Source organism: Salmo trutta, chromosome 27 (assembly GCF_901001165.1).
Source record: "Salmo trutta chromosome 27, fSalTru1.1, whole genome shotgun sequence".
Taxonomy (NCBI): domain Eukaryota; kingdom Metazoa; phylum Chordata; class Actinopteri; order Salmoniformes; family Salmonidae; genus Salmo; species Salmo trutta.
This window is the reverse complement of record NC_042983.1, coordinates 40,119,139-40,145,723: the sequence shown is the minus strand read 5'-3', so window position 1 is coordinate 40,145,723 and position 26,585 is coordinate 40,119,139. Positions and strand designations below refer to the sequence as shown.

At 46.7% G+C, this 26,585-nt stretch overlaps 1 protein-coding gene across 3 annotated transcripts in view; it reads right to left on the bottom strand.

The window, feature by feature from the left end:
* Positions 1–26,585, bottom strand: part of LOC115165122 (iporin) — a 52,811-nt gene that overhangs the window by 2,564 nt on the left and 23,662 nt on the right. For 2 of the 3 annotated variants that reach the window (XM_029718157.1, XM_029718156.1), the window contains exons 4-13: positions 24,334–24,901; positions 17,838–18,557; positions 13,902–14,123; positions 13,570–13,740; positions 2,882–2,958; positions 2,339–2,513; positions 1,945–2,050; positions 1,636–1,682; positions 289–1,438; positions 21–197 (exon numbers count right to left, since the gene is read on the bottom strand). In XM_029718157.1, coding sequence (XP_029574017.1) covers positions 21–197; positions 289–1,438; positions 1,636–1,682; positions 1,945–2,050; positions 2,339–2,513; positions 2,882–2,958; positions 13,570–13,740; positions 13,902–14,123; positions 17,838–18,557; positions 24,334–24,901 — 3,413 coding nt within the window. The remainder of the gene's footprint in view (positions 1–20; positions 198–288; positions 1,439–1,635; positions 1,683–1,944; positions 2,051–2,338; positions 2,514–2,881; positions 2,959–13,569; positions 13,741–13,901; positions 14,124–17,837; positions 18,558–24,333; positions 24,902–26,585) is intronic. The other variant, XM_029718158.1, reaches the window with a different exon arrangement.

The following is a 26,585-nucleotide window of genomic DNA, read 5'->3' as shown; positions in this document are numbered from 1 at the left end:
TTTTTAAAGTACGATCTTACCACAGCTGTTTGGTTTGGGTCTCCTGTGGCGGCTGAGGAGTTGGAGAGGGTTGGTTCAGAGTGGGAGGGGCCGGAGGAGCTGAAGGCTCCACCCTCTTCACTGTCCCCGCCCCCACCGTCTGGGCTAAGAGGTCCAGCACGGACATGTCCAGACCTGTCAGCCATCCAGACGGCAGCCTGCGAGGGACAAACAGAACAAAGAGAAATGTATTATAAAGAGTTAACTAATTTATACTGTAGCACCTGTACATCACTTTACTTCAGTCACCTGGTCCTCTTGCTTTTGGATGGTCTCTGCTCTGCTCCGTCTGGCCTGGAGGGGATGCCACCACCACCCATGCTAGACCCAAACAGTCTGACCCAGCGCATGCCCTGGCCCTGGGAGGGGTCTTCAGTCTGGGCCGCTGGCTGAGTCGCTGTGGCTTCTGTGGCCCTTGTGGTTCCTGGATCCTTCTCTTTCTCCTTGTCGTGGGTGAGCACTGACTCTGGGGGACTCCCCATCCAGGATGGTCTTCCTCTTCCCCTGGACCCCGTCCACTCACCACTGGAGCTGGAGCTGCTCTTCCTGCTTCTCTCCCTAAGAACCTCCTCTTCCTGGCTAGACTCTGCCCCTTCCACAACACCCTTCCTGGGGAGTGGGTGCTGACTCTGGCTCCGCCTCTCTGCAGACTTCTTCCTCTTCTCGCTCTTAACGAACTTCGACCCACCCTGAGCTGATTGGTCGATGTAGACCTGGGAACTCTGCATGAGCTGGTACCACCAGCCCGCCTGGCGATCACGCTCCTGCTGCTGACGACCCTCTGCAAAATCCCTCTCTCTCTCCTTCCTCCTCTCATCCTTTTCTCCATCCTCCTCATGGCTTACTCCTCCCACCCCCTTCACTCTCTTTCCTGTGCCCTTCCCCCTCCCGCTCTCTCTCCATAGGTTTGCAAATCCTGTCCCTACTTCAGTTGTCATTGGCTGTGTTTCTACAAGCCCCGCCCCTAAACTATCAATCCCCGCCCCCACCCCCTCTCTCCTCCCTCTCTCTCCAACCCCTTCCATCCTAGGCCACGTCCCCTCTCGTCTCATCCCCAACCTTTCTCTGTTCCCCGCCCCGCCTCCTTCCTTTTTAACCTTCGCCCCTTCTCCCATAGACTCTGCCCTCCGTGACTCCGAGCTCCACCCCCTCATGAGCTGTAAGGTGGAGCATGCTGATTGGTCCAGGCCCTGGCCGGCGGAGGCGGAGCAGAGCTGTTCCTTGCTTCTCAGGTGTTCCTGGTTCCTCTGGACCAATCGCGGCTCAAAGAGCAGATCCAGATCAAAGGGCAACAGAGACAGAGGCTGGAGGAGGAGGAGAAGCTCCTCCAAGAGAGGCTGGCACGGCCCCTGGGACAACGGCAGGAAACCCCACGGCTGGTAGTGAGCCGCTACGATGTCTGGGGAGACAGGCAGAGAGAAGAACAAGAAGAAGAACAAAAAGAAGAATAAAAAGAAGAACAAGAACAAAAAGAAGAACAAGAAGAAGAAGAAACGAGATGTTAGAGTATCGGAAGCACACAGTACCAAACCTGGGTGAAGAAAGTAATCTGTTATCTTTCAAAGACTTTAGCTAGGTGTGCTTGATTTGGCTTACCTTCATGAGTGTAGAGATGATTGAACCAAAATTCCAAAGATCGCAAGCTGAAACAGAGAGAAATAGAAGAGAGAGTCGTTAACGTGGCTCTTTCACTTGTACATGCTGGCAACTAGAAACATGATGGTGAGCAGACGCCAGTAAACGGTATAGAGCACATAGAGGGTACTCATTTTAGCAGACCGAACATGATGGTGAGCAGACGCCAGTAAACAGTATAGAGCACATAGAGGGTACTCACTTCAGCAGACCGAACATGATGGTGAGCAGACGCCAGTAAACAGTATAGAGCACATAGAGGGAACTCACTTCAGCAGACCGAAGATGAATGAGTTGAGTCTCATGCTGTGGCTGGTGAGCTCTGAGTACTGGGACACCTTGGAGAACAGGCTGTGGACAACACAGGTGGACGGGCCTAATGTAGGGAGAGCGAGAGAGAGAGAGAGAGAGAAAGAAGGTGGAGAGAGTGAGAGAGGGAGGTCAGAATTACAACACCTAGGAGACCCCTGCTCCATTTGAAACCACTTTCCTTTAAAAAGACTCTTTCATCCGTTCATTCACACATAAACGTTATTGAATCATCTTCATAGTTATCATCATCATCATCATTAATACCATCTTCCTCACCACTCCACCTGCTCCATCCCCTCCTCCGCCTGCCTCATCCTCCTTCTCCTCCTCCTCCTTCACTCTCCAGACATACCTAGTTGTGTGGAGGCCTCTACCAGGCTCCAGGGCTGGTTACGTCTCTGTCCGATGATCAGGTCCAGGACGTAGGCCTTCAGCCCGTCCCCCAGCACCTCCCTTAGAGCCGGACACAGGTACTTCAGGATCAGGTGGCCCACGTTGGGACTCACCCAACTGTTACCCAGCTTCGCCTAGAGGATAGGGGAGGGTGGGGGGGGGGGGAGACGAAGGAGAAGGGGGAATGGTAGAAGGAGAGAGTGTGAACAGGATGAGGAAGGAAGGAGAGAGAGGAGGTGGTGGAAGGGGAGGAAAGAAAAAAGAGAGGTTAGACAGATCGATTGAGAGAAAAGGTCAGAGAAAAGGAGAGAGAAATAGAGAGACAAAGGTAGAGAGAAATAGAGAATTAGAGAAATTATGATTAGGAAAAATAGACATTCTAATGTTGTAAAATCAAAACAGTCCCCTATAGCAACCAACAAGAGCAGTAAACTCACAGAATGCAATATAACAGTATTATATAGGTGTCTTTAGGGGGAAATCACCCAGTAGAACACTATACCTTAACATCAGGGTCCCGACTGGTGCCAAAATGAGCCACGATTAAATCTACCGCTGTATTGATGGCTTTGACTAAACCTGAGAGAGAGGGAGAGAGAGGGAGAGAGAGGGAGAGAGAGCGAGAGAAGAGGTAGTCGATTACAAGAGGCCCTTCACAGCCTCTCAGCAGTAAGTATAGTCTAATACAGGCTGCAGTCACACTCTTTTATGTCATGGTAATCACACTCGTTTCCACAATGAGAATTAGTTAGTCCCCAATGGACAACCTAAAGCAGAAAATGTTGATTTGCAAGACGTGAAAGTAGATATAAATGTCTTCATTATTGACAAAGCTGTTGTGAAGATGAGGGATATGCCTGTTAGAAAAAGATATTCTGCGTCTTTGACACAAAAAATCAACTGTTCTAGTTCTGTTCTATTTAACTAGGCAAGTCAGTTAAGAACATATTCCTGTTTTCAATGACGGTCTAGAAACAGTGGGTTAACTGGCTTGTTCAGGGGCAGAACGACAGATTTTTTACCTTGTCAGCTCGGGGATTTGATCTAGCAAACTTTCGGTTACAGGTCCAACACTCTAACCACTAGGCTACCTGCCATTCTTGCTCACTGCGATATGGTCAAGTGCAGTAAAGAATGATTTAGCAAAGCAACATGTTCAAAAACAAAAGTTATACTTTGACAGAATATTTTGTGCAGATCATTGACAAAAAAAAGGACAATTAAATACATTTTAATCCCACTTTGTAACAACAACAAAATGTGGAAAAAGTCAAGGGGTGTGAATACTTTCTGATGGGCACTGTATCTTTATAATATTTTGTGGATACTGGTTTAGGAGTTCAGAGTCACTAGTGGGAGTTAGTGGGGTCTAGTAGAAGGACCAAGATCAAAGACCTAGTGACACTCAGAGAGAGATTACAAGGAGAGAAAAGAAAGATCATGAGAGAGAGGTAGTGAGAGAGAGAGAAAGAGAGAGATAGAGAGAGGTAATGAGAGAGAGAGAAAGAGAGAAAGAGAGAGAGAGAGGTAGTGAGAGAGAGAGGTAATGAGAGAGAGAGAAAGAGAGAGAGAGGTAGTGAGAGGTAATGAGAGAGAGAGAAAGAGAGAGAGGTAGTGAGAGAGAGAGAGGTAGTGAGAGAGAGAGAGAGGTAATGAGAGAGAGAGAAAGAGAGAGAGAAAGAGAGAGAGAGAGGTAGTGAGAGAGAGAGGTAATGAGAGAGAGAGAAAGAGAGAGAGAGGTAGTGAGAGGTAATGAGAGAGAGAGAAAGAGAGAGAGGTAGTGAGAGAGAGAGAGGTAGTGAGAGAGAGAGAGAGGTAGTGAGAGAGAGAGAGGTAGTGAGAGAGAGAGAGAGAGGTAGTGAGAGAGAGAGAGAGAGAGGTAGTGAAAGAGAGAGAGGTAGTGAGAGAGAGAGAGGTAGTGAGAGAGAGAGAGAGAGAGCGAGCGAGCGTCCGAGGCTGGGATTGGAACCGTGCTCTCACAGCGCTCAGGTACGCCACCGAAGCTCCACCCCTGTGCTTTCTTTTCGAGGACGCTCAGCCCGGCGGAGCGAAACTATGACGTGGGGGACCGGGAGTTGTTGGCTGTCGTCAGGGCTCTGAAGGTGTGGAGACATTGGCTTGAGGGGGCTAAACACCCTTTTCTCATCTGGACTGACCACCGTAATCTGGAGTACATCCGGGTGGCGAGGAGACTGAACCCTCTCCAGGCAAGGCGGGCTATGTTTTTCACCCGGTTTAGGTTTACGATGTCATATAGACCAGGTTCCCAGAACACTAAGGCAGACGCACTGTCACGACTGTATGATACAGAGGAGCGGTCCATCGATCCCACTCCCATACTTCCGGCCTCTTGTCTGGTGGCACCGGTGGTATGGAAGGTGGACATCGAGTGGGCATCACGTTCAGAGCCTGCTCCAGCACAGTGTCCAGCTGGATGAGTATACGTTCCGTTCGATGTTCGAGACAGGTTGATCAGGTAGGCTCACACGTCACCCTTCTCTGGTCATCCGGGAATCGGTAGGACAGTGCGATGTCTTAGTGGGAAGTACTGGTGGTCCACTTTGGCTAAGGACGTGAGGGTTTATTTTTTCCTCCTGCTCGGTGTGCGCTCAGTGCAAGGCTCCTAGGCACCTGCCCAGAGGGAAATTGCAACCCCTTCCTGTTCCACAGCGGCCTTGGTCACACCTGTGGACTTCCTGACGGATCTTCCTCCGTCACAGGGCAACACCACGATCCTGGTCGTTGTGGATCGATTTTCTAAGTCCTGTCATCTCCTCCCTTTGCCCGGTCTCCCTACGGCCCTACAGACTGCGGAGGCCCTGTTACCAACGTCATCCGGCACTACAGGGTGCCTGAGGACATAGTTTCTGATCGGGGTCCCCAGTTCACGTCCAGGGTTTGGAAGGCGTTCATGGAGCATCTGGGGGTCTCGGTCAGCCTTACCTTAGGTTTTCACCCCGAGAGTAATGGAGAGAGTAAACCAGGATGTGGGTAGGTTTCTGCGGTAGTATTGCCAGGACCAGCCAGGGGAGTGGGCGACATTCATCCCATGGGCAGAGATGGCCCAGAACTCACTTCGCCACTCCTCTACTAACCTATCGCCCTTCCAGTGTTTGTTGGGGTATCAGCCGGTTCTGGTACCGTGGCATCAGAGCCAGACCGAGGAACCTGTGGTGGACAAATGGGTGAGGCGCTCGAAGGAGACCTGGGAGGCCGCCCATGGGTGCCTTAAACGGGCCGAAGGGCGGCAGAAGGAGAGCGCTGACCGTCGCCGCAGTGAGGCCCCGGTGTTCGCACCGGGGGACCGGGTCTGGCTCTCGACCCGAAACCTGCCCCTCCGCCTGCCCTGCCGGAAGCTGGGTCCGCGGTTTGTGGGGCCATTTAAAGTCCTGAGGAGAATAAACGAGGTGTGTTACAGCTTACAGCTTCTCCCTGATTACCGTATTAACCCCTCATTTCATGTGTCTCTCAGGCCGGTGGTGGCTGGTCCGCTTCAAGAAGCTGAGGTGTGGGAGGTTCCTCCACCCCCTCTGGACATCGAGGGGGCCCTGGCATACACAGTTCGGTCCGTACTGGACTCGAGGCGTCGGGTGGGGGGGCCTTCAGTACCTCATGGATTGAGGGGTACGGCCCAGAAGAGAGATGCTGGGTGCCGGTGGAGGACGTATTAGACCCATCGATGCTGAGGGAGTTTCACCGCCACCATCCGGATCGCCCTGCACCTCGTCCTCCGGGTCGTCCTCGAGGCCGGTCTCGGCGCGCTGCACGGGCCGCGCGTCAAGGGGGGGTACTGTCACGACTTCCACTGAAGGTGGTTCCTCTCCTTGTTCGGGCGATACTCGGTGGTCGGTGTCGCCGGCCTACTAGCCATCACCGATCCATTTTTCCGTTTGTTTTGTCTTTGGTTCATTCACACCTGGTTTTCATTTGCTTTAATTTCTGTGTGTATATTTACCCCTGTTTCCCGCTTAGGTTTGTGCGGGATTATTTTCATGTAGCTCGTTGAGGTTTCCCTCAGTTTATTTCACATGTGTACAGTGTTTGTAGGATAAGTAAGGAGTGTCATGACGTTGCCCTCTTTGGACACTGCGAGCACCATCCCCCTACCTCTGCACCATCTCCCTCTGTCTCCTACACCCAGGCTGCTGTGGTCAGAAGAGGTCATAAATTCCTATGAGGAGATCCTCTCCTCATGGCCACAGTATCGAGAGAGAGAGTTTTCATAGACCACACAAAGGAATTCTTCTACCTCACAGAACTTGACAACCGAACAATATTCAGGTTCTGGTGAAGGTATAAAAGATCGGTGAAGAATCCAGCTATGAACTGGTCCATTTGGTACAATTTTGTGAAACTCATGAGAGACAATACATTACCATAATCATGTTTATACAATAGCCTCAGCTATGAGACTTACATCTAAATGGTTGTATGAAATGAATGAATAAGGATGAAGCTATTTGTGAGATGATGGGATGCTATGTAATGATGTTAATGTGAGAGAGTTGTATTTCTGTTTAAAGTTTCACTAAGTCATTGGCACGCCCCCAGGGACACAGACAGGACTTGGCGTCATGAGACAGCCTTTTTCTGCTCTTCCGAATAAACCCCCCCACCTATGTGTTCTATCACCAGACCAAGCTTACCTCAATTACGAGATGGCTAAAGGTTGGAGACCATGCATTTCTCTTGGTTAACTTTTAACCATACCACGTCGTTAAACTCTTAGACTATCGATACCGACAGAATAAGAACAAGTCTTTGATATTAATTACTAGTCTGCAGCTAGGAATTCAGTATCATTGAACGCGAAGACCGACAACCACCGAAAACATCTATTCTACAACAACATGAATTAATGTCACTCTGAACTACCCATTCTAACCATGACAGAGAGAGAGGACAAACTCTCCAAGAGAAACAAACTTTTCAACAGAGATCCCGACGACACACTGAGTGTAAATATATATGTTAATTGCAATTGTTCCCGAATGAGTGAGCGTTCATGTGCAAAGGATTAGCATTTCAATTGTTAATAATTAATAATTATCAACTCTGTAGTGCCTTCTCAGTTAATCCATTTTAAAATAAGGCTGTAACGTACCAAAATGTGGAAAAAGTCAAGGGGTCTGAAAACTTTCCGAAGGCACTCCTGTCGTGTCTTTGGCATCATTAAAACTGAAGACATATTTATCAAATAACTCTCTGTAATTATTATTACGCGATTTACCTGATTAATCATGTAACTGTAATTAACTAGGAAGTCGGGGCACCAAGGAAAATATTCAGATTACAAAGTTATAATTTTCCTAAAATAACTTTCAGATATTTTAATATCTGATCAATTAGTCTTCGAATTAATGAATTATTATTTACCTCACGCCAGTCTCATTCCAAACGTCGTAAATTGTTGGTTATCTGCACGAACCCAGTCTTCACTATGAGTCATCCATACATCAATTGTCTTAAAATCATTTATTTACTAACTAAGTAATTCACAGAAATGCATAACAAACAGTAGATATGTTTACAAGGAAATGATAGGAGAATGTGCCCTAGTGGGCTAAACCGGCATGGCGGCCCCCTGCCACTCCCCTTTTGTCTAACAAGCCGCCATGCCGGTTTAGCCCACTAGGGCACATTCTCCTATCATTTCCTTGTAAACATATCTACTGTTTGTTATGCATTTCTGTGAATTACTTAGTTAGTAAATAAATGATTTTAAGACAATTGATGTATGGATGACTCATAGTGAAGACTGGGTTCGTGCAGATAACCAACAATTTACGACGTTTGGAATGAGACTGGCGTGAGGTAAATAATAATTCATTAATTCGAAGACTAATTGATCAGATATTAAAATATCTGAAAGTTATTTTAGGAAAATTATAACTTTGTAATCTGAATATTTTCCTTGGTGCCCCGACTTCCTAGTTAATTACAGTTACATGATTAATCAGGTAAATCGCGTAATAATAATTACAGAGAGTTATTTGATAAATATGTCTTCAGCTTTAATGATGCCAAAGACACGACAGGAGTGCCTTCGGAAAGTTTTCAGACCCCTTGACTTTTTCCACATTTTGGTACGTTACAGCCTTATTTTAAAATGGATTAAATCGTTTTTTCCCCTCAATCTACAGTGCACACAATACCCCATAATGACAAAGCCAAAGCCAAAACAGTTATAATTATTTACAAATTTATATAAAATATAAAACTGAAATATCACATTTACATAAGTGTTCAAACCCTTTACTCAGTACTTTGTTGAAGCATCTTTGGCAGCGTTTACAGCCTTGAGTCTTCTTGGGTATGACGCTACAAGCTTGGCACACCTGTATTTGGGGAGTTTCTCCCATTCTTCTCTGCAGATCCCCTCAAGCTCTGTCAGGTTGGATGGGGAACACAGCTATTTTCAGGTTTCTCCAGAGATGTTCGATCTGGTCCAAGTCCGGGCTCTGGCTGGGCCACTCAAGGACATTCATAGACTTGTCCCGAAGCCACTCCTGCGTTGTCTTGGCTGTGTGCTTAGGGTCATTGTCCTGTTGGAAGGTGAACCTTCGCACCAGTCTGAGGTCCTGAGCGCTCTGGAGCAGGTTTCCATCCATGTACTTTGCTCTGTTCATCTTTCCCTGAATCCTGACTAGTCTCCCAGTCCCTGCCGCTGAAAAACATCCCCACAGCATGATGCTGCCACCAACATGCTTCACCATAGGGATGGTGCCAGGTTATCTCTACATAGTTGCTACATAGTTGTCTTTGTCATAGCTTGATAATTGTGTAGTTTAGTAATTACCGAGGTTAGCTAGCCAGCTATTGCCGTCCCCCGCGACGCCATTTTTCCAAACCCAGCCAACTATTACCGACGAGTAACACTGTAGAAACTAAATACATTACAAAGGAACGTCTTGATTAGTGTTATGTTAGCTAGCTACAAAGTTGCTTTTGTATCATGACAAGGTGTAGTACTGAAACTAACGAGGTCACCTAGCCAGCTACACCTAGCCAGCTACACGTTCAAACAAAGTCAACAACGCAGCCACTGCTAGCTAGCCTACTCCACCAGCCAGCAGTACTGTATCATTTTCGTCATTTTAGTCAATAAGATTTTTTGCAACGTAAGCTTAACTTTCTGAACATTCGAGACGTGTAGTCCACTTGTCATTCCAATCTCCTTTGCATTAGCGTAGCCTCTTCTGTAGCTTGTCAACTATGTGTCTGTCTATCCCTGTTCTCTCCCCTCTGCACAGGCCATACAAACACTCCACACCGCGTGGCCGCTGCCACTCTAACCTGGTGGTCCCAGCGCGCACGACCCACGTGGAGTTCCAGGTCTCCGGCAGCCTCTGGAACTGCCGGTCTGCGGCCAACAAGGCTGAGTTCATCTCAGCCTATGCTACCCTCCAGTCCCTAGACTTCCTGGCACTGACGGAAACATGGATCACCACAGATAACACTGCTACTCCTACTGCTCTCTCCTCGTCTGCCCACGTGTTCTCGCATACCCCTAGAGCATCGAGCCAGCGGGGTGGTGGCACTGGAATCCTCATCTCTCCCAAGTGGACATTCTCTCTTTCTCCCCTGACCCATCTGTCTATCTCCTCATTTGAATTCCATGCTGTCACAGTTACCAGCCCTTTCAAGCTTAACATCCTCATCATTTATCGCCCTCTAGGTTCCCTTGGAGAGTTCATCAATGAGCTTGACGCCTTGATAAGTTCCTTTCCTGAGGATGGCTCACCTCTCACAGTTCTGGGTGACTTTAACCTCCCCACGTCTACCTTCGACTCATTCCTCTCTGCCTCCTTCTTTCCACTCCTCTCCTCTTTTGACCTCACCCTCTCACCTTCCCCCCTTACTCACAAGGCAGGCAATACGCTTGACCTCATCTTTACTAGATGCTGTTCTTCCACTAATCTCATTGCAACTCCCCTCCAAGTCTCCGACCACTACCTTGTATCCTTTTCCCTCTCGCTCTCATCAAAAACTTCTCACTCTGCCCCTACTCGGATGGTATTGCGCCGTCCCAACCTTCGCTCTCTCTCTCCCGCTACTCTCTCCTCTTCAATCCTATCATCTCTTCCCTCTGCTCAAACCTTCTCCAACCTATCTCCTGATTCTGCCTCCTCAACCCTCCTCTCCTCCCTCTCTGCATCCTTTGATTTTCTCTGTCCCCTATCCTCCAGGCCAGCTCGGTCCTCCCCTCCTGCTCCGTGGCTCGACGACTCACTGCGAGCTCACAGAACAGGGCTCAGGGCAGCCGAGCGCAAATGGAGGAAAACTCGCCTCCCTGCGGACCTGGCATCCTTTCACTCCCTCCTCTCTACATTTTCCTCTTCTGTCTCTGCTGCTAAAGCCACTTTCTACCACTCTAAATTCCAAGCATCTGCCTCTAACCCTAGGAAGCTTTTTGCTACCTTCTCCTCCCTCCTGAATCCTCCTCCCCCTCCCCCCCCCCCTCCTCCCTCACTGCGGATGACTTCGTCAACCATTTTGAAAAGAAGGTTGACGACATCCGATCCTCGTTTGCTAAGTCAAGCGACACCGCTGGTCCTGCTCACACTGCCCTACCCTGTGCTTTGACCTCTTTCTCCCCTCTCTCTCCAGATGAAATCTCGCGTCTTGTGACGGCCGGCCGCCCAACAACCTGCCCACTTGACCCTATCCCCTCCTCTCTTCTCCAGACCATTTCCGGAGACCTTCTCCCCTACCTCACCTCGCTCATCAACTCATCCTTGACCGCTGGCTACGTCCCTTCCGTCTTCAAGAGAGCGAGAGTTGCACCCCTTCTGAAAAAACCTACACTCGATCCCTCCGATGTCAACAACTACAGACCAGTATCCCTTCTTTCTTTTCTCTCCAAAACTCTTGAACGTGCCGTCCTTGGCCAGCTCTCCTGCTATCTCTCTCAGAACGACCTTCTTGATCCTAATCAGTCAGGTTTCAAGACTGGGCATTCAACTGAGACTGCTCTTCTCTGTGTCACGGAGGCTCTCCGCACTGCTAAAGCTAACTCTCTCTCCTCTGCTCTCATCCTTCTAGACCTATCTGCTGCCTTTGATACTGTGAACCATCAGATCCTCCTCTCCACCCTCTCCGAGCTGGGCATCTCCGGCGCGGCCCACGCTTGGATTGCGTCCTACCTGACAGGTCGCTCCTACCAGGTGGCGTGGCGAGAATCTGTCTCCGCACCACGTGCTCTCACCACTGGTGTCCCCCAGGGCTCTGTTCTAGGCCCTCTCCTATTCTCGCTATACACCAAGTCACTTGGCTCTGTCATATCCTCACACGGTCTCTCCTATCATTGCTATGCAGACGACACACAATTAATCTTCTCCTTTCCCCCTTCTGACAACCAGGTGGCGAATCGCATCTCTGCATGTCTGGCAGACATATCAGTGTGGATGACGGATCACCACCTCAAGCTGAACCTCGGCAAGACGGAGCTGCTCTTCCTCCCGGGGAAGGACTGCCCGTTCCATGATCTCGCCATCACGGTTGACAACTCCCTTGTGTCCTCCTCCCAGAGTGCTAAGAACCTTGGCGTGATCCTGGACAACACCCTGTCGTTCTCCACTAACATCAAGGCGGTGACCCGATCCTGTAGGTTCATGCTCTACAACATTCGCAGAGTACGACCCTGCCTCACACAGGAAGCGGCGCAGGTCCTAATCCAGGCACTTGTCATCTCCCGTCTGGATTACTGCAACTCGCTGTTGGCTGGGCTCCCTGCCTGTGCCATCAAACCCCTACAACTCATCCAGAACGCCGCAGCCCGTCTGGTGTTCAACCTTCCCAAGTTCTCTCACGTCACCCCGCTCCTCCGCTCTCTCCACTGGCTTCCAGTTGAAGCTCGCATCCGCTACAAGACCATGGTGCTTGCCTACGGAGCTGTGAGGGGAACGGCACCTCCGTACCTTCAGGCTCTGATCAGGCCCTACACCCAAACAAGGGCACTGCGTTCATCCACCTCTGGCCTGCTCGCCTCCCTACCACTGAGGAAGCACAGTTCCGGCTCAGCCCACTCAAAACTGTTCGCTGCTCTGGCACCCCAATGGTGGAACAAGCTCCCTCACGATGCCAGGACAGCGGAGTCAATCACCACCTTCCGGAGACACCTGAAACCCCACCTCTTTAAGGAATACCTGGGATAGGATAAAGTAATCCTTCTAACCCCCCCCCCCTTTAAAAGATTTAGATGCACTATTGTAAAGTGGTTGTTCTACTGGATATTATAGGTGAATGCACCAATTTGTAAGTCGCTCTGGATAAGAGCGTCTGCTAAATGACTTAAATGTAATGTAAATGTAATCTCCAGACGTGACGCTTGGCATACAGGCCAAAGTGTTCAATCTTGGTTTCATCAGACCAGAGAATCTTGTTTCTCATGAGCTGAGAGTCTTTAGGTGCCTTTTGGCAAACTCCAAGCGGGCTGTCGTGTGTCCTTTACTTTGGAGTGGCTTCCGTCTGGCCACTCTACCATAAAGGCCTGATTGGTGGAGTGCAGCAGAGATGGTTGTCCTTCTGGAAGGTTCTCCCATCTCCACAGAGGAACTCTGGAGCTCTGTCAGAGTGAACATCGGATTCGTAGTCACCTCCCTGACCAAGGCCCTTCTTCCCCGATTGCTCAGTTTGGCCAGGCGGCCAGCTCTAGGAAGAGTCTTGGTGGTCCAAACCTCTTCCATGTAAGAATGATGGAGGCCACTGTGTTCTTGGGGACCTTCAATGCTGCAGAAATGTTTTGGTATCCTTCCCCAGATCTGTGCCTCGACACAATCCTGTCTTGGAGCTCTACAGACAATTCCTTCGACCTCATGGCTTGGTTTTTTCTCTGACATGCACTGTCAACTGTGGGACCTTATATAGACAGGGGTGTGCCTTTCCAGATCATGTCCAAACAATTTAATTTAGCACAGTTGGACTTAAATCAAGTTGTAGAAACATCTCAAGGATGATCAATGGAAACAGGATGAACCTGAGATCAATTTCGAGTTTCATAGCAAAGGGTCTGAATACTTATGTAAATAAGGGAAAACAAATGTTTTGTAAATTTGTCAAAGGCCCCTTGACATTTTTTTTATTTAATACATTTTTCGATTAAAGCTGTAATGTAACAAAATGTGGAAAAAGTCAAGGGGTCTGAATACTTTCCGAATGCACGGTTTATACTACACCACTTCATCACACCTCTCTTCTGCTGCAGGTTCACAGAGATGTGGGATTGTGAGGAAGTGGAGGACGATGACGAAGAGGAGGCGTCAGGAGAGAGACAGAACTCGTCTGGAGGACGCTCCGTCAGGGAGAAGTAGTCTGGCAGGAAGTTACTGTAGTACTGCTGCAGCTGCTTCACAGACTGGCCTGAGAACACACATGCGTAGGATGAGAAAATCACACACAAATGCACACACACGGAAACAGACCTTACCGCACGCACGCACGCACGCACACACGCACACACACACGCACACACGCACACACACACACACTTCTGATCAGCAGGTTTAGAAGTATATGTGCACCATTGAGTCGTCCCAGGGCGTGGCCACTAGAGGCCGGCGGGAAGTCAAACACATTCCGTCGTGTGATTCGCTGTCCCCTGGCCACGCCCCTACGACCATTCCCGTCGAGACTGCCTGATAGGGCGGGTACGCCTGATCCCCCAGAGGAACACCTCTCCACCCCCAGGGGGTTCCTACGACGATACTCCCTCCATTTCAGAGTCTGGGGAGAGAGGTGGTGTCCTGTGGGGGAGGATGGGCGGAGAGGAAGGGGGAATGGGGGTGGTGAAGAATTGGGTGTGAGAAGGAGCCAAAAGAGGGGTGATGAGAGAGGTTGGTTATCATGTGGAGGATTGGGGAAAGCAAGATTAAATGAGAAGAGAGAGGATGATGAAGTGGACGTGGTGGAAGGCAGAGGAAGAGGAACGTTGAGAAAATGAGAGATGGGGTGAGTGTACATGGTAAGGAAAAGGAAAAGAAGAAGAAATTATTATGGACAAGAAGAAAAAGAAAGACAAGAGAGTCATTAAGAGAGTATATCTGTTAAATCGCCCTGACAACAGTATATCTGTTAAATCACCCTGACTACAGTATATCTGTTACATCACCATGACTACAGTATAACAGTATATCTGGACAGAAACTTTCTGTCCAAAAATGACGCAGAAAAATTAATCCATGCTTTTGTTACTTCTAGGCTGGACTACTGCAATGCTCTACTTTCCGGCTACCCGGATAAAGCACTAAACAAACTTCAGTTAGTGCTAAATACGGCTGCTAGAATCCTGACTAGAACCAAAAAATTTGATCATATTACTCCAGTGCTAGCCTCCCTACACTGGCTTCCTGTTAAGGCAAGGGCTGATTTCAAGGTTTTACTGCTAACCTATAAAGCATTACATGGGCTTGCTCCTACCTATCTTTCCGATTTGGTCCTGCCGTACATACCTATACGTACGCTACGGTCACAAGAAGCAGGCCTCCTAATTGTCCCTAGAATTTCTAAGCAAACGGCTGGAGGTAGGGCTTTCTCCTATAGAGCTCCATTTTTATGGAATAGTCTGCCTACCCATGTGAGAAACACAGACTCAGTCTCAACCTTTAAGTCTTTACTGAAGACTTATCTCTTCAGTAGGTCCTATGATTAAGTGTAGTCTGGCCCAGGAGTGTAAGGTGAACGGAAAGGCTGGAGCAACGAACCGCCCTTGCTGTCTCTGCCTTGCCGGTTCCCCTCTTTCCACTGGGATTCTCTGCCTCTAACCCTATTACAGGGGCTGAGTCACTGACTTACTGGTGTTCTTCTATGCCGTCCATGGGAGGGGTGCGTAACTTGAGTGGGTTGAGTCACTGACGTGGTCTTCCTGTCTGGGTTGGCGCCCCCCCCTTGGGTTATGCCATGGCAGAGATTTTTGTGGGCTATACTCGGCCTTGTCTTCGGACGGTAAGTTGGTGGTTGTAGACATCCCTCTAGTGGTGTGGGGGCTGTGCTTTGGCAAAGTGGGTGGGGTTATATCCTTCCTGTTTGGCCCTGTCCGGGGGTATCATCGGATGGGGCCACAGTGTCTTCTGATCCCTCCTGTCTCAGCCTCCAGTATTTATGCTGCAGTAGTTTATGTGCCGGGGGGCTAGGGTCAGTCTGTTTCATCTGGAGTATTCTCTTGTCTTATCCGGTGTCCTATGTGAATTTAAATATGCTCTCTCTAATTCTCTCTTTCTCTCTTTCTTTCTCTCGGAGGACCTGAGCCCTAGGACCATGCCTCGGGACTGCCTGGCATGATGACTCCTTGCTGTCCCCAGTCCACCTGGCCATGCTGCTGCTCCAGTTTCAACTGTTCTGCCTGCGGCTACGGAACCCTGACCTGTTCACCGGACGTGCTTGTTGCACCCTCGACAACTACAATGATTATTATTATTTGATCATGCTGGTCATTTATGAACATTTTAACATCTTGACCATGTTCTGTTATAATATCCACCCGGCACAGCCAGAAGAGGACTGGCCACCCCTCATAGCCTGGTTCCTCTCTAGGTTTCTTCCTAGGTTTTTGGCCTTTCTAGGGAGTTTTTCCTAGGGAGTTTTTCCTAGCCACCGTGCCTCTTTCACATGCATTGCTTGCTGTTTGGGGTTTTAGGCTGGGTTTCTGTACAGCACTTTGAGATTTCAGCTGATATACGAAGGGCTATATAAATACATTTGATTTGATTTGATTTGATTTAAATCCCCCTGACTACAGTATATCTGTTAAATCGCCCTGACTACAGTATATCTGTTAAATCCCCCTGACTACAGTATATCTGTTAAATCACCATGACTACAGTAAATCTGTTAAATCACCATGACTACAGTATATCTGTTAAATTGCCATGACTACAGTAAATAACAGTATATCTGTTAAATCACCATGACTACAGTATATCTGTTAAATCGCCCTGACTACAGTATATCTGTTAAATCGCCCTGACTACAGTATATCTGTTAAATCACCCTGACTACAGTAAATCTGTTAAATCACCATGACTACAGTATATCTGTTAAATCGCCATGACTACAGTAAATAACAGTATATCTGTTAAATCACCATGACTACAGTATATCTGTTAAATCGCCCTGACTACAGTATATCTGTTAAATCGCCTTGACTACAGTATATCTGTTAAATCACCATGACTACAGTATATCTGTTAAATCACCCTGACTACAGTATATAACAGTATATCTGTTAAATCACCATGACTACAGTATATCTGTCAAATCACCATGACTACAGTAAATAACAGTATATCTGTTAAATCACCATGACTACAGTATATCTGTCAAATCACCATGACTACAGTAAATAACAGTATATCTGTTAAATCACCCTGACTACAGTATATCTGTTAAATCACCATGACTACAGTAAATAACAGTATATCTGTTAAATCACCATGCCAACAGTATATCTGTTAAATCACCATGACTACAGTATATCTGTTAAATCACCATGACTACAGTATATCTGTTAAATCACTACGACTACAGTATATCTGTTAAATCACCATGACTACAGTATATCTGTTAAATCACCATGACTACAGTATATCTGTTAAATCACCATGACTACAGTATATAACAGTATATCTGTTAAATCCCCATGACTACAGTATATAACAGTATATCTGTTAAATCCCCATGACTATAATATATCTGTTAAATCACCATGACTACAGTATATCTGTTACATCACCATGACTACAGTAAATAACAGTATATCTGTTAAATCCCCATGACTATAGTATATCTGTTAAATCACCATGACTACAGTATATCTGTTAAATCACCATGACTACAGTATATCTGTTAAATCACCCTGACTACAGTATATCTGTTAAATCACCCTGACTACAGTATATCTGTTAAATCACCATGACTACAGTATATCTGTTAAATCGCCATGACTACAGTATATAACAGTATATCTGTTAAATCACCATGACTACAGTATATCTGTTAAATCACCATGACTACAGTATATCTGTTAAATCGCCATGACTACAGTATATAACAGTATATCTGTTAAATCACCATGACTACAGTATATCTGTTAAATCGCCATGACTACAGTATATAACAGTGTATCTGTTAAATCACCATGACTACAGTATATCTGTTAAATCACCATGACTACAGTATATCTGTTAAATCACCATGACTACAGTATATCTGTTAAATCACCATGACTACAGTATATCTGTTAAGTCACCATGACTACAGTATATCTGTTAAATCACCATAAGAGGTGAGTTGACCGCAAACAAATAACGTACAACAGAAAGATGATAAGAAAAAAGACTGAAAGAAACCAGTAGAAGACATGAGGGGGACAGGACTGGCCAACCCATAATCCAACAACCTCACTGATACCACCACATACATGACAAGTCCTGACCGGACCGTACTGAGACAGAGACACCTACCATGCTGTGTCCTGGACCCTGGTCCTCTGCTCGCCTCCGCAGAGTCTGATGTCTCCTCGTATCGCAGTGAAATCTCACTGTCCTGGAGCACGACCGGCAGGATGGGGAGGGTCCCACAGTGGTAGTGCTGGTGACACTGACCCTGCACCTGGCCCTGGACCGGAGGCAGCATGGGGGGCACCGCACCCCGCTTCACCCCCAGGGGCGGAGGTGGAGGAGTGGGAAGCAGAGGGGCAGCCGCCAGTCGTGCTGGTGGTGGATGGGTATGGTGGAGGGGCAGGAGCCCGGCAGACAAGGGGCAGGAGAGGCTGCGAGGAGTCTGGGGGCTGGGGGTGCAGGTAGAACAGGAAGTGGAGGTCACTCCCTGGAGACGGACGGGGGAATAGCTACCCAGCGGCGAGGGCCGGACAGAACCAGGGCCGAGCGGAGCCACCGCTGACACCAACCCACCCATCGTACCACCACTCTGGCATCGACGCAAAGAGTCTTCCCATCTGTCGTCCTCAACCCCGTCAGACCCCTCTGGACCTCCAGAAGGCCCTCCACCCCGCGCCTGCATCCCAGAGACGTAGCCCGTCAGCAGGGGAAGCAGGGGCTTGGGCTGGGGCGGCTTGGAGAACTGGTGGTGGAAGGTGAAGGGTTGGATGGGGAGGGTGGTAGGACGCTGGTCTTTAGTGTAGCGGACAACAGCAGAGCTGGACGAAGAGCTGGAGAGACCACCTGAAGGAAAGAGAGATGGAGGGAGAGAGAGAGAGAGAGAGAGACACACAAGGTCAGTAAAGGTTAGCATTTTTCTCTTGGCACAATTCTCAATTTTAGCTCTGTCATTATAATTTACAAAGCATGTGTTATTCCCTGATAATAACTGATGACAGAGGAACTGTATCAGCCATTACATAGTCTGTATTACAAATGAATAAACATGTTGGGAAAATTAAGGTTAAGTTGAATTGATCCACAGAGACAAACACAAATTGCCCAGAAAGCTGCTAGTGTCAACAGACAGCTAGTTCTGATCATATACAGCCCAGCCCAGACTGCCTTGTAACTAGAGACACAGTATACTGTGATAGGCACGCGCACACACACACACACACACACACCTGGAGAATACTGCGTCAGTCTGTCCTACAGCAGAAACACCAAAGAACAGCCTTTTTCCTGTATTCTCTTCTTTCTGTCTCTCTGTGTATCCGTATCAGTGTGTGAGCATGTACTGTAGCATGTCAGTGTGTGTGTGTGTGTGTGTGTGTGTGTGCGCGTGTGTTGTATTCCTCGATCTGGTCGCTGCGTGAGCAACGGGGGTGTGTGTGACGTCAGCAGCAACATTGCGCAAGCTGTTTATGCTCCGCCATGGAATGTCAGTCAGCCTGGATGCAGTAACACATCTCAGCCACAGAGGCAGCACTGAGTCATGAGTACTGTCCTCTGACTGGAAAAAAATCTCTGTCTCTCTGTGTGTCTCTGTGTGTCTCTGTGTGTCTCTGTCTGTCTGTCTGTCTGTCTGTCTGTCTGTCTGTCTGTCTGTCTGTCTGTCTGTCTGTCTGTCTGTCTGTCTGTCTGTCTGTCTGTCTGTCTGTCTGTCTGCCTGTCTCAATTCAATGAAATGAAACGTAAGGTTCTTTATTGGCATGGGAAACATATGTTTACATTGCCAAAGCAAGTGAAATAGATAATAAAGAAGTGAAATAAACAAAAATAGCCAGTAAACATTACTCTCACAAAACTTACAAAGGAAGATAGACATTTCAAATGTCAATTATGTATAAAAAGTGTTGTAATGATGTGCAAATAGTTAAAGTACAAAAGTGAAAATAAATAAACATGGGTTGTATTTACAGTGGTGTTTGTTCTTCACTGGTTGCCCTTTTCTTGTGGCAACAGATCACACATGTTGCTGCTGTGATGGCACACTGTGGTATTTCACCCAGTAGATATGGGAGTTTATCAAAATTTGATTTGTTTTCAAATTCTTTGTGGGTCTGTGTAATCTGAGGGAAATATGTGTCTCTAATATGGTCATACATTTGGCAGGAGGTTAGGAAGTGCAGCTCAGTTTCCACCTCATTTTGTGGGCAATTTGCCAGGCCTATGGCAGTCTCTCTCAATAGCAAGACTATGCTCACTGAGTCTGTACATAGTCAAAGCTTTCCTTCATTTTGGGTCAGGTGTTCTGCCACTGTGCACTCTCTGTTTAGGGCCAAATAGCATTCTACTTCGCTGTGTCAACTAATTATCTTTTTGTTCTCTCTCTCTCTCTCTCTCCCTCTCCCTCTCCGCCTCTCCCTCTCCGCCTCTCCCTCTCTGCCTCTCCCTCTCTGCCTCTCCCTCTCCCTCTCTGCCTCTCCTATTTCATGGATGAATCGATTATCCAGCTAAGGGTTTTTAGCCAGCTCATCTCTCCCTGTAGGCATCATTAGCTTGGTTTGGTTTAGGCTACTACATGATACTAGAATTTTCCCAATAACCATCTTACGATTTAAAGTTCACATCGTAGGTGCACAGGTGGAACGAAATGTGAGTCATCAAGGTGACAGACAGTGACACATTCAATTACACCTCGCACACTCTTGCCTGCATCTAGGTGATCTAGGGTTTAATCATTAGTCCAACAGTTGCAAACGAGAGTTTCTATTGGAAATATTCAGGTATGTTTATCCTCGTTTCATTCCGTTTAAGAAACTTTTTTTCAACAGAATCAGTGGAATGAACACACCCCTGGTCACATGCTAAACACAGCCACAAATAACATAAACCGCATGATCACTTTGCTCTTTGTATAAATAATAACTTCTCGCATCTACGCTCTCTCCTTCTCTCACCTTTTCTTTTTCGCTTGTGGACTTCAGTGTACAATACAACAACTGCCTGTGACCAGGGGAATAAACCTTTCTGAGGCCAAACTTCCATACCATAACAGCTACACACAGCCTATATCGTTTTCACCATATTAACGTCATAGTCAACATAGCTACAAGATCTAATGCGTTAGTAAACCCGTTACAATCATGCAGTAGTGTACAGCAAGCAGTTTAGCAGTTACACCGGTGGGCTCCGGTGGCTTAAATAAATACAACCAAAAGTTTACCTTGACTTGGAAGAGTTCCAGTGTTGGATAGCCATAGCTAGCTAACATAGCATCCCTCTCTGTTTGAGCCGGGTCTTTGAGTAGGCTAAACTAGCTATCTGCATTCTCTAGCTAAGTGAAAGTGAAAAATATATTCTACAAAATATAGCTAGCTCCCTCTCTCTCTCTCGCTTCTATTTAATTTTGGAAGAAACAAATTTGTTCAAAACTGTTCAACTATTTTCTTTCTCGCTCTTTGAGTCAACTAGCTAGCTGTAGCTTATGCTTTCAGTACTAGATTCATTCTCTGATCCTTTGATTGGGTGGACAGCATATCAGTTCATGCTGCAAGATCTCTGATAGGTTGGAGGACTACCTCCAGAAGTTGTCATAATTACTGTGTAAATCTATGGAAGGGGGTGAGAACCATGAGCCTCCTAGGTTTTGTATTGAAGTCAATGTACCCAGAGGAGGACGGAAGCTAGCTGTCCTCTGGCTACACCATGGTGCTATGGTGCTACCCTACAGAGTGCTGTTGAGGCTACTGTAGAGCTTCATTGCAAAAGTGTGTTTTAATCAATTATTTGGTGACGTGAATATATTTAGTATAGTTTTATCTAAAAAGTATAGCTTTTTTAATGCTTCACTATTTTTATTTTTAAGAAATTTACTGAGGAGGATGGTCCTCCCCTTCCTCCTCTGAGGAGCCTCCACTGACCTAACTTATAGTTATGAGCAGTGGCGTAGCACACACCCCCGCAGCCCCTGCGAAGCGCGGGTCCTACCAACCACAAAAAAAGGTACTGAAAATCATACCGTCGGTATTTCGAAATACCCCGGAATATCGTATTTATTATGGATCCCCATTAGTTCCTGCCAAAGCAGCAGCTACTCTTCCTGGGGTCCAGCAAAATTAAGGCGGTTTATATAATTTTAAAAACATTACAATACATTCACAGATTTCACAACACACTGTGTGCCCTCGGGCCCCTACTCCACCACTACCACAGTACTAAATCCATGTGTATGTATAGTGCGCATGTTATTGTGTGTGTGTGTGTATAAATGGTCTGTGACTATGTTTGTGTTGCTTCACAGTCCCCGCTGTTCCATAAGGTGTTTTTTCATCTGTTTTTTAAATCTAATTTTACTGCTGGCATGAGTTACTTGATGTGGAAGAGAGTTCCATGTAGTCATGGCTCTATGTAGTACTGTGTACCTCCCATAGTCTGTATAAACGGTATATACGCCTAAATGCCCTTATTATACACTGTATTACATTATGTCCTTATTTTACACTGTATTACATTATGTCCTTATTATACACTGTATTAATTGATTCCCTTATTATACACTGTATTAATTGAGTCCCTTATTTTACACTGTATTAAATGATGTACTTATTTTATACTGTATTACATTATGTCCTTATTTTACACTGTATAAATGTCCTTATTTTCCACTTCTTATTATGATCCTCTTTCAACCCCCTTCTCTCCTCCTCTCTCTCCTCTTTCAACCCCCCTTGTCAGTCTCTCTCCCCTTTCAACCTCCCCTTCTCTCTCCTCTTTCAACCCCCCACTTCTCCCCTTCTCTCTCATCTATGACTCATCTCTCGTTCTCCCCCCCTCACTCATTAATATGTATAATTCCAGACAATGCAGTATATTATTATAGCTCATGTTTGTATTATATATTCCAATAGTGTATTGGTTTCATAATATTACATCAGTGTTTAAACAGAGGTGACGTTGACACTGTGCTAGTTGCCATGCAATAAATGCTATTCTATCCTCGTTATAGCCCTGGGTCTCTCTCTCTCTCTCTCTCTCTCTCATCCCTCCATTCACCTCTCTTCAGTCTTCCCTCTACACTGCTGTCTGTCGGTCCACATCTCCTGCCTCCCTCCCTCCCTCCTTTCCCCACACCTCCAAACCCCCATAATCCCAGCCCTCCTAACGTTCCATATTCTCAACCTAAATTTAAAACGCTGTCTCCCTGTTTTACTGTGACAAAGTGTCTGTACATCGGTGTTGGCCACTCTAGTTCTCTCTCTCTCTCTCTCTCTCTCTCTCTCTCTCTCTCTCTCTCTCTCTCTCTCTCTCTCTCTCTCTCTCTCTCTCTCTCTCTCTCTCTCTCTCTCTCTCCCATTGGACTGATGCCCGTGTTCCTTCTGAAGCACTAGTATTCTCTCTCGGAGTCCCTCCCACATTGGGAACAGCTGGCCAGTCTGTCTGTCCTACTAGAACATTCCATTCAGAGTCCTCTGACACTCAATGTTCCACAGAGGAATTCATAGGAATATCAAACACTGTCAACTGTCACTTTAGTCCTGAGGCCTGGAAAGGACACGTCAAGGACCAGAGCGTTATTATCAGCAGGGATAAACACTCCAACTGTCTGTCACTGTAGTTTTAGTCCTGAGGCCTGGAAAGGACACGTCAAGGACCAGAGCGTTATTATCAGAAGGGACAAACACAGTGAGCAGGGGGAACAGGCCTGTTCTGTTTATATCATCATCATCATCATCCTCACCACCTGCGCTCTCACATACACACATACTATTTCATTCTGTTCCCACACACTATACATCTTGGCTACTGTACATCTTGGCTACTGCATGTCTAGAGTATATCTGGTCACAGCGATTCTTATCTGTTCAAACATAATATGGAAAGGAAAGATATTGTATAAAGCACATAGACAACCAAACTAGTTGATACATAGAGTAGAGGGGGGAAAAAACACTGTCCACAAAACACCCTATAGCACTAGACCCTTAGAAGCTGTGTATGTAGCTAGCGTATAGCTCACTGTTCTCTGCAGTACAAACTACTGTCTCTACTTTCCTATTTGTCTCACGTTCGCCACAGTTCCCCTTGCTGACAAAGTTTACAACACTATATGATTAAAGTGAGTTTCAGTAGCCTACGCACATACACACACACACACACAAAACACTTTCCCCTGTCCCCAGTTCTCTTCAAACATGAAGTTAGATAAGTTACAGTACAAACTCACCTCTTACCAGCTGTGTTATGCAATAAAACGCACAAACAGCCAAACTTTCACTACATGCCACTGCACTTATCAATGATCAACCAAACAACCTCAGCCAATGACCCTTGACCCTATGCAACAGGAAGCACATCATTTTAATGGATCTCCTGTCCACAAAGGCGCCTTATAAATAAAAAGCTATTGGTTGCGTCGCAGTCGCGCTGCAGGCATCAATGGTTTGCCTGCAACATCATCGACTGAACAATCAGGCATCAGATTGCTATATCATATGATGTGGTTAGTTGATATGTTAAATACCTATCCACGCATTGTGACATCTGGCAGGTGACTGCAATGTAGTCAGGCTGGAACATGGCCATAATAATTTTATATAACTACAGCTCCTAATAGGTGCTCTTCTCATCTTACCTTCAGCCGTGGCGCGTGTCTCTCTGGCGCCACCACCAGGTGAGTGGCGGTCCACACTGCCCTGGCTGTAGCAGCGCTGGAAGGGCACACTGTGCCTGTGGCTCGGACCCTGACCCAGGTTCTCCAGGATGGGGGAGAAGTCGGCCGAGGAGTGGGAGTGGGTCGAGTGGGTGGAGGAGAAGGGATCTGTACATCCCCCCACCATCCTGAGAGAAGGAGAGCCAGTGCTTCCTCCGTTTTTCCTCTTGCTCCTGGCGATCTCTGCGAAGGAAGTGACCCGTGGTGGAGTGGGAGGGCCGAGGGGGGCGGCGCCCTCACTGAGATGAACAGGGCAGCTCAGCATGCGCTCCAATGAGCCAAGCCGAGGGGGCAAGGACTTGTCCAGGTTCCGGTCGTAGCTACGGGAACGGGGAGTCCCGCCTCCGATGGGTCCTCGGTCAACCACTGGAGGGGAGATGTTAACGTACACCTGTCCTTGGATGTTGAGGTCAGAACAGGCTCCGCCCATCTGCTGCTGCTCCCTCTTCTTCCTCTCCTCTTCCTCGTCATCATCCTCATCTTCATCACGCTGTGGAGAGAGAGGGTTAGAGACGGGTTAGATCCAAGTTCAATACCCACAGCCACTCCACTTATGGGGTCTATACCGGTACAACAACAATGATTCAACTGGTCAACTAAACATCAAGGCTTTTCATTATTTGAATGTTCACCGTAATATTTTTTCTCTGATTCAGCAACTGATGTTACCTTAAGTCACAAGAGATACTTTTGATGACAGAATATGTCCTTGAGAGCCACACATTTTATTTATTTTTATTTATTATTTAACCAGGCAAGTCTGTTAAGAACAAATTGTTATTTACAATGACGGCCTACACCGACGCTGGGCCAATTGTGCGCCGCCCTACTTGACTCTCAATCACAGCCGGTTGTGATACAGCCTGGTTACGAACCAGGGTCTGTAGTGACGCCTCTAGCACTGAGATGCAGTGCCTTAGACCGCTGCGCCACTCGGGAGCCCCAATAATAGCATGGATATCCTCAGACTGCAGCACTGATAGCTACTGTAAATATAACTTTTTTTTATTGGGTCAACACCCACTGAAGGCATGTAGACAGAATCTGGGACAGACACACTCTCCAGGAATACACCCTTACAGGATTCCCAGCTGCCTCAGTACAACTGTAATAGATGGTAGTAATGGTCTATTACGTCGCCTGGCCCGGGACTTAAACCAGCAATTAAACGTGCCAATTCAGACAAACAAACAGGTGTAATGGGTTTTCCACTCAAAAAGATGGTCGCATTAAGCCATCGTTGTAAATAAGCATTTGTTTTTAACTGACTTGCCTAGTAAAATAAAAAAGGTACAATTTTCACTGTACTGCATTTCGGCTTTACAGCCTTTTTTAGTGTGCATTTACAATTTTATTTTAATTCAAAACAGCATTTATAAAGAACTACAGATGAGTAGCAGGTGGTTCTAATCAGGGTTGATACTCATCAGCCATCAGGGACGCGACCCCTCGTCTACCTGTACACAAATGAGTCACAAAGAAATAGAGAATTATAGGGTATGGGACCAGGCAAGAAGGGCAACTCACAAATCAACCGCCCCAGGTGTCCGCTCATCTAAATACATCATATCAATTCTGAGATAGCCCACCACAAAGGACATCAGGAACAGCCGTTCAGAAATATGTGGGGCCAACTCATAAACGATATGCAAAATCTGATATGGACAGTGTTTCTTGTATAACGGTCTAAATTTGGCTTATAGGAAGGAGGTGAAATCTAATGATATGTTTAAACTGTGTGGAGATACAGAATTGAATGTACAAGTCCACATGGCTTCTCTTTTGGAGTCATTTGTTGTCATAGTTACCATCTACGTGGTGGATGAACTTTTTCCATCCCGACGCGACCTAATTCATGAACAGAATGATGTTGTTCTATAAAGTGTCTCTCATTTATTTATTTATCTTGCTCCTTTGCACCCCAGTATCTCTACTTGCACATTCATCTTCTGCACATCTACCATTCCAGTGTTTAATTGCTATATTGTAATTTCTTCGCCACCATGGCCTATTTATTGCCATTCCTCCCTTATCTTACCTCATTTGCACTCACTGTATATAGACTTTTTGTTTAATTTTTTTTCTACTGTATTATTATTGACTGTATGTTTTGTTTATTCCATGTGTAACTCTGTGTTGTTGTTTTTTACATTTACATTTACGTCATTTTGCTT